Here is a 13,809-nt window from a genome sequence, read left to right on the forward strand (position 1 = left end):
TAAATACAAAGAAAACAATATTAAAAGCAGAAAGGGAAAAACAACAAATAACATACAAGGGCATCCCCATAAGGTTAACAGCTGATCTTTCAGCAGAAACTCTGCAAGCCAGAATGCAGAGGCAGGACATATTTAAAGTGATGAAAGGGAAAAACCTACAACCAAGATTTCTCTACCCAGCAAGGATCTCATTCAGATTCAATGGAGAAATTAAAACCTTTACAGACCAGCAAAAGCTAAGAGAATTCAGTACCACCAAACCAGCTTTACAACAAATGCTAAAGGAATTTCTCTAGGCAGGAAACACAAGAGAAGGAAAAGACCTACAACAACAAAACCAAAACAATTAAGAAAATGGTAATAGGAACATACATATCAATAATTACCTTAAATGTAAATGGATTAAGTGCTCCAACCAGAAGACATAGACTGGCTGAATGGATACAAAAACAAGACCCGTATACACGCTGCCTACAAGAGACCCACTTCAGACCCAGGGACACATACAGACTGAAAGTGAGGGGATGGAAAAAGATATTCCATGCAGGGCTTCCCTGGTGGCACAGTGGTTAAGAATCCGCCTGCCAATGCAGGGGACATGGGTTCAAGCCCTGGTCTGGGAAGATCCCATATGCCATTGCACAACTAAGCCCATGTGCCACAGCTACTGAGCCTGTGCTCTAGAGCCCACGAGCCACAACTACTGAGCCTGCATGCCACAACTACTGAAGCCCGTGTGCCTAGAGCCCATGCTCCGCAACAAGAGAAGCCACTGCAATGAGAAGCCCATGCACCACAACGAAGAGTAGCCCCCGCTCACTGCAACTAGAGAAAGCCCGCACTCAGCAACAAAGACCCAATGCAGCCATTAATTAATTAATTAATTAATTAAAATTTTTAAAAAAAGATATTCCATGCAAATGGAAAACAAAAGAAAGCTGGAGTAGACATTCTCATATCAGACAAAATAGATCTTAAAATAAAGACTATTACAAGAGACAAAGAAGGACACTACATAATGATCAAGGGATCAATCCAAGATGAAGGTATAACAATTGTAAATATTTATGCACCCAACATAGGAGCACCTCAGTACATAAGGCAAATGCTACAGCCATAAAAGGGGAAATCGACAGTAACAAAATCATAGTAGAGGACTTTAACACCCCACTTTCACCAATGGACAGATCATCCAAAATGAAAATAAATAAGGAAACACAAGCTATAAATGATACATTAAACAAGATGGACTTAATTGATATTTATAGGACATTCCATCCAAAAACAACAGAATACACTTTCTTCTCAAGTGCTCATGGAACAGTCTCCAGGATAGATCATATCTTGGGTCACAAATCAACCCTTGGTAAATTTAAGAAAACTGAAATCATATCAAGTATCTTTTCTGACCACAACACTATCAGACTAGATATCAATTACAGGAAAAAAAAGTCTGTAAAAAATACAAACCCATGGAGGCTAAACAATACACTACTAAATAACCAAGAGATCACTGAAGAAATCAAAGAGGAAATCAAAAAATGCCTAGAAACAAATGACAATGAAAACACGATGACTCAAAACCTATGGGATGCAGCAAAAGCAGTTCTAAGAGGGACGTTTATAGCAATACAATCCTACCTCAAGAAACAAGAAACATTTCAAATAAACAACCTAACCTTACACCTAAAGCAATTAGAGAAAGAAGAACAAAAAATCCCCAAAGTTAGCAAAAGGAAAGAAATCATAAAGATCAGATCAGAAATAAATGAAAAAGAAATGAAGAAAAAGACGGCAAAGATCAATAAAACTAAAAGCTAGTTCTTTGAGAAGATAAACAAAATTGATAAACCATTAGCCAGGCTCATCAGGAAAAAAAAAAAAGGGAGAAGATTCAAATCAATAGAATTAGAAATGAAAAAGGAGAAGTAACAACTGACACTGCAGAAATACAAAGGATCATGAGAGATTACTACAAGCAACTATATGCCAATAAAATAGACAACTGGAAGAAATGGACAAATTCTTAGAAATGCACAACCCTCCGAGACTGAACCAGGAAGAAAGAGAATATATAAATAGACCAATCACAAGCACTGAAATTGAGACTGTGATTAAAAATCTTCCAACAAACAAAAGCCCAGGACCAGATGGCTTCACACGCGAATTCTATGAAACATTTGCAGAGAGCTAACACCTACCCTTCTCAAGCTCTTCCAAAATATAGCAGAGGAAGGAACACTCCCAAACTCATTTTATGAGGCCACCATCACCCTGATACCAAAACCAGACAAAGATGTCACAAAAAGGAAAACTACAGGCCAATATCACTGATGAAAATAGATGCAAAAATCCTGAACAAAATACTAGCAAACAGAATCCAACAGCACATTAAAAGGATCATACACCATGATCAAGTGGGGTTTATCCCAGGAATGCAAGGATTCTTCAACATACGCAAATCAATCAATGTGATAAACCATATTAACAAACTGAAGGAGAAAAACCATATGATCATCTCAATAGATGCCGAAAAAGCTTTTGGCAAAATTCAACACCCATTTACGATAAAAACCCTCCAGAAAGTAGGCATAGAGGGAACTTACCTCAACATAATAAAGGCCATATATGAGAAACCCACAGCCAACATCATTCTCAATGGTGAAAAACTGAAACCATTTCCACTAAGATCAGGAACAAGACAAGGTTGTCCATTCTCACCTGTATTATTCAACATAGTTTTGGAAGTTTTAGCCACAGCAATCAGAGAAGAAAAAGAAATAAAAGGAATACAAATCGGAAAAGAAGTAAAGCTGTAACTGTTTGCAGATGACATGATACTATACATAGAGAATCCTAAAGAAGCTACCAGAAAACTACTAGAGCTAATCAATGAATTTGGTAAAGTAGCAGGATACAAAATTAATGCACAGAAATCTCTTGCATTCCTATACAGTAATGATGAAAAATCTGAAAGAGAAATTAAGGAAACACTCCCATTTACCACTGCAACAAAAAGAATAAAATACCTAGGAATAAACCTACCTAAGGAGACAAAAGACCTGTATGCAGAAAACTATAAGACACTGGTGAAAAAAATTAAAGATGATACAAACAAATGGAGAGATATACCATGTTCTTAGATTGGAAGAATCAACACTGTGAAAATGACTATACCACCCAAAGCAATCTACAGATTCAATGCAATCCCTATCAAACTACCAATGGCATCTTTCACAGAACTAGAACAAAAACTTTCACAATTTGTATGGAAACACAAAAGACCCCGAATAGCCAAAGCAATCTTGAGAAAGAAAAATGGAGCTGGAGGAATCAGGCTTCCAGATTTCAGACTATACAACAAAGCTACAGTAATCAAGACAGTTTGGTACTGGCACAAAAACAGAAATATAGATCAATGGAACAGGACAGAAAGCCCAGAGATAAAACCACATACATGTGGTCACCTTATTTTTGATAAAGGAGGCAAGAATATACAATGGAGAAAAGACAGCCTCTTCAATAAGGGGTGCTGGGAAAACTGGACAGCTACATGTAAAAGAATGAAATGAGAACACTCCCTAACACCATACACAAAAATAAACTCAAAATGGATTAAAGGCCTAAATGTAAGGCCAGATATTAAAAAACTCTTAGCAGAAAACATAGGCAGAACACTCTCTGACATAAATCACAGCAAGTTCCTTTTTGACACACCTCCTAGAGAAATGGAAATAAAAACAAAAATAAACAAATGGAACCTAGTGAAACTTAAAAGCTTTTGCACAGCAAAGGAAACCATAAACAAGATGAAAAGACAACTCTCAGAATGGGAGAAAATATTTGCAAATGAAACAACTGACAAAGGATTAATCTCCAAAATATACAAGCAGCCCATGCAGCTCAGTATCAAAAAAACAAACAACCCAATCCAAAAATGGACAGAAAACCTAAATAGACATTTCTCCAAAGAAGATATACAGATTGCCAACAAACACATGAAAGGATGCTCAACATCACTAATCATTAGAGAAATGCAAATCAAAACTACAATGAGGTATCACCTCACACCAGTCAGAATGGCCATCATCAAAAAATCTACAAACAATTAATGCTGGAGAGGGTGTGGAGAAAAGGGAACCCTCTTGCACTGTTGGTGGGAATGTAAATTGATACAGCCACTATGGAGAACAGTATGGAGGGGCCTTAAAAAACTAAAAATAGAACTACCATATGACCCAGCAATCCCACTACTGGGCACATACCCTGAGAAAACCATAATTCAAAAAGAGTCATGTACCACAATGTTCATTGCAGCTCTATTTACAATAGCCAGGACATGGAAGCAACCTAAGTGTCCATCGACAGATGAATGGATAAAGAAGATGTGGCACATATATACAATGGAATATTACTCAGCCATAAAAAGTAACGAAATTGAGTTATTTGTAGTGAGGTGGATGGACCTGCAGTCTGTCATACAGAGTGAAGTAAGTCAGAAAGAGAAAAACAAATACTGTATGCTAACACACATATATGGAATCTAAAAAAAAAATAATGGTTCTGAAGAACCTAGGGGCAGGACAGGAATAAAGACGCAGATGTAGAGAATGGACTTGAGGACACGGGGAGTGGGAAAGGTAAGCTGGGATGAAGTGAGAGAGTGGCATGGACATATATACACTACCAAATGTAAAATAGATAGCTAGTGGGAAGCAGCCACATAGCACAGAGAGATCAGCTCGGTGCTTTGTGACCACCTAGAGGGGTGGGATAGGGAGGGTGTGAGGGAGATGCAAGAGGGAGGAGATATGGGGATATATGTATATGTATAGCTGATTCACTTTGTTATACAGCAGAAACTAACACACCATAGTAAAGCAATTATACTCCAATAAAGATGTTTAAAATAATAATAATAATAGCAACAACAATAAAGAAGACATACTAAAGAAAAAATGATAAAATATTAATGAAGAATATAAAACGCCATCTGAGCAAATGGAATGGTGTAACATGTCCTTGGATTGGGTGACTCAGTATAATAATATCCTCCCCAAATCAGTATTAAGTTTAATGCAATTCCAATTAGAATCTCAACAGGGTTTTTCATTTGTTTTCTGTTTTGGAGAATTGATAAAATGATCATAAAATTTATATGGAAAAGTAAATAGACCCTAAAAACCAATAAAACTGAAAAAAGAATACTAGTAAGGGGAACTTGTCTGATATCGAGCATACCTTAATGCTGCTATAGATTGATAGGGTGACAGTATGGAGATAGACAAATAGACCAGCAGAACAGAGAATCCAGGAATAGATCTACAAATGCAGTTGACTCTAATATATGACCAATGTTTTAAATCAGTGGGAAAATGATAGAATATTTAATAAATGATGCTGATAGAATTGGCTATCACTGTAGAAAAACTGAAGGTATAACTACATTACATATGTACAAAAATAAATCCAGAAGGATTAAAGACTTAGATGGAAAAAAATAAAATTATAACATTCTTAGAAGAAAACCTATAAATAACCTATAATCCTTTAGAATAGGGAAAACTTTCTTCACCAAGAGAGGAAACCCAAAGGCATTGAAAAAGACATAGTAATTATATAAAATTTAAAATGTCTAAAATGATAAAAGTTATAATAAACAATTGAATAGAAAAATTATAAATATGAGAATAAAATGCAATGCAGATGACAAACATCTATACAAAGCTCTTTTATACATGGGTAAGAAAAAAGATAAACAGCCCAAGAGAGAATAACATGAGCTAAGGACATGATTAAGCAATTCAGAGAGGAGTCCAATCCAAAGTTAACCTACGAATCAATGCTCAAACATACTTGTAGTAGGAAGGCAAATTAAATTTTGCCATCAAACTGGCAAAAATCAAAAGGTGATACACTTTCAGGGTATTGTTGGTAGGTATTGAGGAGAAATGGTACTCTTCTACATTGCTTGTGGGAGTGTAAACAGTAACAAACTTAGTAAACAATCTGGCAAAACTTATGAGAATTAAAAATAAAACCCTTTTAAAACTTTTAAATTTTGTATGATGTGAAATTTAAAACCTCTAAGTGAAAAAAAAATTGAAAATGAAAAAATAACCAATAAAAATATGCCACAATAACTATGACATCTTTATTTCACTCTCACATTTCAATAAGAGTTCAGCTAGGTATAAAAGTCTAGACTCATTTCCTTTTTTCAAAAGTACTTTGAAAATGTTACTCTAGTATTGCTATTTAAAACGTCAGATGTGAATCTAATTCTCATTCCTTTATAGATGGCCTGCTTCTTTCTCTCTGGAATTGGTTCCTGTTCCTAAATTTCACTTTACTGTGTCAAAGTGTTGCTATTTTCTCTTTTATCTCTCGTGTTGGTACCCATTCAATCTTTCTTTAAGCGTGACGCAATTTCAGTTAGCAGTTCTTCAAATATTTAACTTAATTTTTTTCTCTTTTAGAACCCCTATTAATCAGATGTTGACAATTATTCTATTTTTCATACCCTTTAATTTCTTTTTCTCATTTTTCCAATTCTTTGTCCCTTCTTAATGCCTTCTGGGAACATTTCAAAACCCACTCCATCTCATCAATTCACTCATCAACTGTATTCACTCAACCCATGAATTAAGTTTTTTATTTCCATTATATCTCATTGGTTCTTTTTTATAACTTCTTGTCCCTGTTTAATGTTTCCAGTGCCCTCCTATATGCCCTTGAGAATATTTATTAAGATTATTGTGAGTTCTTGTTTCTCTGGCTCATTACTTCTGCTCCCTCTGGAATTAGTTGCTCTATTTGTGATCTCTCCTTTCCAGTGCTTTACATCAGTGTTCCTCAAATGTCTCTTTATTTTTCCTATTCCTTCAGGAGTATCAGCTACAGTTTTTATATTAAGTTCTGAGTTCTATCCATATCCCACTTGCTTTTGAGGCATCTCCAGAATTAGACTCAAAGGAGGAAAACCACAATTGCCGTAAGTTCCCCATCTAGACTCTCCTATGGCATCAATAAGATTTAACATCCTCAAGAATTAGCCTGATCTTAGTTGTCTTTTCATTTTCAGAAGTATTAGACTATGTCACAGACTCACCAAACATTTTCCATTTGTTTATGGAAAGAGTTACAGTGTTCCAGGGGCATGGGAAAGATTGTAAGGACTCAAAATGGCAAATCACTATGAAAAATGTCATTATTTACAAAATTTCTTGGAACTTAATACTGTGTGATTGTTATAGTGAATCTTATTTTCCTTCCTCCCCTTCATAGACCTGTATACATTTTTAATTTGAAAATTATTTAGTTTTGAGGACTTCTTAACTGAACTGACCCCTAAGATAAACTGGAGAGGCCTCAGGTTTCACAAAGCCAGTTTGCATATAGCTGATCTAAAAATATAATAGAAATTGGTATGGCATGTTCGGTGGAATTATTTCTGTCTTGCCTCCCTGTTCTTGATATATCAATATTTGTATCTTACCAGACACCTGTACAGAGGTCTAGCCTTTCCTTTGGATCTGACATTCATTTATTCAACAAATATTTGTTGAACACTTGCCATACTTGTTCTAGTTGTCAGGTGCCCAGCAGGAAAGACACAGTCCCTGACTTCACAGAGCATTAGAGTCTAACAAAGAATCCAGATTGAATGTAGGCTCTGTTAGAGCAAGGATTTCTTCCTGTGTTGTCTTCCAGTGTATCCCAGGCACCCAGATCAGTGTAAATACTGGTTGCATGTTAAATGAGTAAATTTTGACACTAATTACAAGTGTGTTGAGTGTTATGGTGGGAAAGTGCAAGTGTCATGGAGTGTATAAACAGGAGGCCTTTCCTGCTTTGGGGGGATCATGTAGAATTAGTTCTCCAACGGATAGAGCCCTCCCTTTAGAGTGGTTTATGCAAGCTTAAACAAGCAGCACCTAGTTCCTATTCAGGCTGCCCTCCCATTATGCATGGAGGCCTGAACTATCTTGGATTTTTCAGTATTGATTTCTTTAAATGAGAAGTTAGATGAACTGCTTAATAATACCATATGTTTACAGAAATAAAAGAAAAATCAGTTTAACAACACCAATTTGTGTTTCTTGCTTCTTGCCTGCCCACCCCTTCACCCCATTTTCTAATTTGCAGATGAAGGAGCTTCCATGCACCCTTGTGATGATACGTACTGTGGACCTTTCCCAGAATCTGAGCCGGAAGTGAAAGCTGTAGCTAACTTCCTCCGAAAACACAAGAAGCACATCAGGGCTTACCTCTCTTTTCATGCATATGCTCAGATGTTGCTGTATCCCTATTCTTACAAATATGCAACAATCCCCAATTTTAGCTGTGTGGTAAGTACTTAAAGCTGGATGTGTGTGTCAGGCTTCATCCTGTTCTAATGCTAAGACGGTTCTATGTAGTAATGATAATAGCAAACACATTGTGTTTGTTCTAATAAGCATTTCATATATATATAATCTCATTTATTTTTCATAATCATATGCAGTAACAATTATTATCCCCATTTTACAGACGAGGAAACTGAAACTTAAAGATGTTAAGTCATTATACTAAGAACACAGAGCTACTAAGTGTCATAGCCAGGATTCACCCCAAATCTAGCTCTAGCATTGTTGCTTTTAACCACTGTGCATGCTGTTTCTCAAATGCAATCATTTCAAACATATTTACATTCTTACCACAGGTTATTTGGAAAATGTCAGGATGGAGTTGATTAGTATTACAGCTTCGGTCACATATACAGGGCTGTAATTAACTTTATTGAGTAAATAACTGTTTGTAAATTATGGTCTGACTCATTAATTAAAAGCAAGTTTTAATTTAGAAACGCTATTTGCTTAATGCTACTAAGTCTCCGGGCATGCATCTGACAAATTAGCGCTAAGAATGAGCAGCCTTTCAGGCATGAGATTACCTGAAAGTGAAAGAGCAGAGTTCCTTCCTCACCTCATCTCAGAAACCCAACGAGCTATCCACTATAGGGACTAATTCCTCAGTAAAGTGAGTCTGGTTCAGAGCCTGTATCATCTGAAGGCCTATAAAGTTCAAGACCAGGCCAAACTAATACATAGTGTTAGAAGCAAGGAAGAGGGAGGGAGGAGTGATTGGGAAGGGGCACAGGCGGGCTTTGGGGTTGCTGTTGATTTTCTACTCCTTGGCTGGATGCTGGTTCTGGATGACTGCATACAACTTGTGATCATTCAATGAACTATAAACTTAAAATCTGTATACTCTTCTGTATGTATTTTATGCTTGAATTTAAAAGCTTTTATTAAAAAGAAGCATCCTCTCTGTCCCTATACCTCAGACTCCAAATCCTGCACCAGTTGCTTGGGGTTGCAGGAATTCCTGATCTAGATGGCCAGGACCCGGGAAGAATGAGGAACCTGAGGAGGTCAGAAGGTGGCCTGGGGGAAGGCTTGCATTCTGTCCAAAAGAGGAACTTTGTTCTTAGCATTTCATGCAAGAATTCTGAGCAAATTCTCTCTCTTGAGAAATATTGTAAAGGTGGGAGTGATATTTGATAGTGCTATTCTTCAGCTCCTCGGTGGGTCAGATAGGCTTCTCATTCTTGGTGTTATTGACCTGGCAACCTAATCACCTTGTACCGCAATGTTTCTATATGCAGATGTTCAGCCTTTTCTAAATTGGACACAGCGTCTGTTTGTATTCTCACAACAGATTATATAGAATATGCAATATATTGAAACTACCGCATGAGAATATTCTCCATATTTTGAATTTATCTTCCCATCAGGAGTTATTTTCCTTGTGTCTTGGATTGCAGGATGTGGTATAAAGAGTGGGTCAGTGGTTCACAACCAATGATGAATTTCCCTCCCAAGGGACATTGACAATGTTGGAGACATTTTTTGATGGCCACAACGGCGGTGGGGGGGGGATGTTATTGGCATCTAGTGGGTAGAGGCCAAGGATGCTGTGAAACATCCTACATTGCACAGGACAGCCTTCCACAGCAAAGAATGATTTAGTCCAAACTGTCAGTGGTGACCCCATTGAGAAATCCTGTTAGCGGGTTGCAGATAAGCTAAGTCGCTAAAACGAAGATTACAATTCTCAGAAAATAGATAAGTCTCTGAATGTTAACCAGAAACCATTAAGTTCTGTTCAACTTGTTCAAAAACATTCCATCAATATGTAGGAGTCTGTGTTTCTGCTAAGATATTTCGGTCACTAAGTTGCTTTAAATATGAAAATATTTAAATAAAAAATATACTCCTTACTTAGCTGAGGTCCAATAAGGGAGAACTGGGTCCTTCTGGACAAATGGAAAAAAGAAGGAATGGACAAAAGGAAGAATCACTTAAACTCTTTTAAATAGGTGCCATCCTGGAAAATAATTCTTAGAAAATTTTATGAAGCTTCTACTCTTTGTGGAAAGATCATGTCTAAACCTCTTATCAACATGCACCTGCACCTCAGTGGCAGAAGTCCAGTGAGCCCAAAAGGCTAAAACTCTGCATATGTTTTGCAAAAATAGGCAGAGTGGTTATCTTTTTTTTCCTCAGTAGACTATTTTTCTGGCGTTTAGTCATCTGAAATAATGAGGAACAAAGGTCTCCTCACCAGCAGAATGCAATAATCGTGCAAATGTAGAAATTTCTGCCCTTGCCATGGGAATATTGCTGAGGCCATTGGAGAAGATGTTAAAAATCTTAGCACATTCTCCATTAAGATACCTCATTATGGTGTTTACATTCCTTTTCTGTCGGATCCTGCAAGGAGAATGTCGTCATCAGTGAGATCAATTCATAAATGTCTGCCAGGTTCTGGAGCCTGGTTCCTGAATAGCCACCCAGTGTGGCATTTGCTGCAAATGCAGCTTTCTGCATCCCTGAGGTGAGTGAGGACAGCCCGCTGAAGCCAGGTCCAGCACACAGCACCACGTTGCCCGGAGTGCTTCAACTGATGGATTAAATTATTCACAGGCAACTGGAAATGGGAGAGTTGTATACTGGTTTCAACACACTTCTTTTCCTCTCACTGGTCATACAATACTTCTCTAACTCCTTGCTGAAACTAGTGCTTTTATACCATTTGAAAATGTTTTCAAGGGTAGTCCGTACCATTCTAGCTCATCTTAGAATATTCGCCTTTTAGTATTTTGAAGGTGTTTATTTTTCCTGCTTTTTGGCATTGGTAGGAAGTTCCACCTCAGAATTTCTAAGTCTTAGCCGCACCCGGCTGAGCTCTGCCAGAAGCCTGTGTAACCTTAGAAGTCACGATGCATTCTGAAAGTGTTTCCATTCCCACAAGGGATAAACACACAGAGCAACAGGAGTCATTCTTACTGAATTAAAGCGTTTCTGAATTGATCCAAATGGGTTTTAAATACCTTGAACCTAGCCACTTAAAGATGTATGTACTTAAAGATCAATAAGATTAACTTGATACTGTTGCAGATCTATGCTTATTCAACATTCATGCAAGAAATAGTGATTAAGTATCTGTTATATACAGGCACATTGCTAAATACTATATTTGTAGCTATGAGCAAGACTGACTTGGGCCCTGCCCTGTCAAGCATTTTGTAATTGATAGAAATGGGTGTCTCTGAACTGAAGTGAAGAAGACAGAACACTAAATCAGCCTCAGAAGATGTATTTATCCCAACATAGCCACTCCTTGCTGTGTAACCCCAGCCTGACCACTGAACCTCTCTGGGCCTTCCTTTTCTCGTCTGTATATGGAAATATTACTGATCACTGGCTCATTGTGAGAATTAATCAAGGGAAATAATGTGTTCTAAAACATATTGCAAAATGCAGCATGTGGGGCTTCCCTGGTGGCGCAGTGGTTGAGAATCTGCCTGCTAATGCAGGGGACACGGGTTCGAGCCCTGGTCTGGGAGGATCCCACATGCCGCGGAGCAACTAGGTCCGTGAGCCACAACTACTGAGCCTGCGCGACTGGAGCCTGTGCTCCGCAATAAGAGAGGCCGCGATAGCGAGAGGCCCGCGCACCGCGATGAAGAGTGGCACCCGCTTGCCGCAACTAGAGAAAGCCCTCGCACAGAAACGAAGACCCAACACAGCCAAAAATAAATAAATAAATAAATATTTAAAATAATACAGACATACATTTAAAAAAAAAATGCAGTATGTGACAAAGAGTAGCAATATTATTATTAAATATAGCTATTCACCAATGTGCCTAGTGTTCTCCAAATTGATGACTGATAATGCTCAGACAACGTGTCAGTGTTTCTAAAGGTTTCAATGCAATGATATAAGTGATAAAATTTCTCCATTGAACCTCACAGGAATCTGCAGCTTATAAAGCTGTGAATGCACTTCAGTCGGTATACGGCGTACAGTACAGATACGGGCCTGCTTCCAGCACACTGTGTAAGTTTCCTGTGGATGGTGTGTTGGAATCATCTCTTGAACCAACATCCTGTGTAACGACCTCCCTCAAAAAACCCCAGAAAATGTGTTCCCCCATAAAGTGAAAATTTTGACTACCAAATTAGCCAAGGAAGATGGAGGGAGTTTATGTCTGATTAGTTTTACCCTGCTTGACAGAAATCACTGTACCAATTGAAAAAATCCTAAGCAGAGAATATTCTAAGCATGTAGTAAAGACTGCAAGGTTGAATTGAGATCTTATGACAGTACAAAGTACCAAAATGGGCTCCTTAAGCAGTTGTAACTACTGCAAAGGTAGAAATGGGCCTTGAGAAGATAATGATGTAATGTTTGAGCCCTTGAAAGAGCTTCCCTTTTATCCCTTCCCTCTACCATTCTTGTTATGAAATTCTGTTTCTTACATAACACCTTCAACTGAATTTCCCCTTGAAAGGTAATTAAAATATTTCTTATTTCATATGAAATAAAGAGCAACCAGGTATATGGAAAGAACTTGGACAAAGAACGAGGAGAAATGGATTCTAGTCTTCATTCTGCCACTAGTTAGATGTAATCCTGACAAAGATATTAGTCCTGGGCTTCAGTTTCCATAACTGTTAAATGAGGAATTGGACTAGATCATTTCTCATGGCCTTTCAAACTCTAAAATTCACTGACTATATGACTTGAAAAATCTAGTGAAAAATCATATATTTCTGAATGTCTAGCAGTGTTCCAGGAGCTTGCCGTGATCGTATAGTGGTTAGTACTCTGTGAATGTCTATGCATGCATATGAAGGTATATACACACATTACATATATATATGTATACATAGTGACATCTGATTATACTTTTTAGTGAGGTAGCAAATTTCTCCTTGATTTCTTTAATTTACCCATCATTATATTCCTAATATTCCTAACCACTCACTTTCTTCAGCCTTCAGCAGAAATGCTTGGTTTGTTAATTAACACTCTTTATCATATAAGTTTATCCTAGTAATGGTAATGTCTTAAGTATCAGAGGTTTTTTCTTAAGTTCATGATCATTGGTCTAATGCTGACCTTTTTACAATTTTTTTTTTAATAGAGCCACCTTGAAAGGGGAAATGTAGTATTTTTAAAAATCACATTACCAGTTAATGCCAACAATATATATTAAAAACCTAACAACATTAATTTTTTAAAATCTTACTCTCAGTTCACCTTTTCAGCTTGGTATCAAGGCACAGTCATAGTATTATATTTACCAAGAACAACCTGTTACCATAGAAGTGAGGCTGTCATATCACTATGATGTAAGTGTTGGCAAATATTGTCTCTGACTTTGGCTACTATGACTACTATTTGCAGGTCCAGTGAATCTAACTCAGAGGGACAGTGAAGCCACAGCCTGCCTTCTGTCCCCAACTGAAGCAAG

The 13,809-nt window shown here is 37.4% G+C and overlaps 1 protein-coding gene and 1 pseudogene across 2 annotated transcripts in view; both read left to right on the top strand.

Annotated features, from left to right (window-relative positions):
* The window catches only part of CPA6 (carboxypeptidase A6), a 275,444-nt gene that overhangs the window by 252,713 nt on the left and 8,922 nt on the right, over positions 1 to 13,809 (top strand). Inside the window, exons 9-10 of the mRNA XM_082363522.1 lie at positions 8,149 to 8,351; positions 12,305 to 12,389. Of these exons, the coding sequence (XP_082219648.1) occupies positions 8,149 to 8,351; positions 12,305 to 12,389 (288 nt within the window). The remainder of the gene's footprint in view (positions 1 to 8,148; positions 8,352 to 12,304; positions 12,390 to 13,809) is intronic.
* The window catches only part of LOC309614785 (macrophage immunometabolism regulator pseudogene), a 61,974-nt pseudogene that overhangs the window by 28,148 nt on the left and 20,017 nt on the right, over positions 1 to 13,809 (top strand). The window lies entirely within an intron of this gene.

This window comes from Balaenoptera borealis (assembly GCF_965194805.1).
Source record: "Balaenoptera borealis genome assembly, chromosome: 17".
NCBI lineage: Eukaryota > Metazoa > Chordata > Mammalia > Artiodactyla > Balaenopteridae > Balaenoptera > Balaenoptera borealis.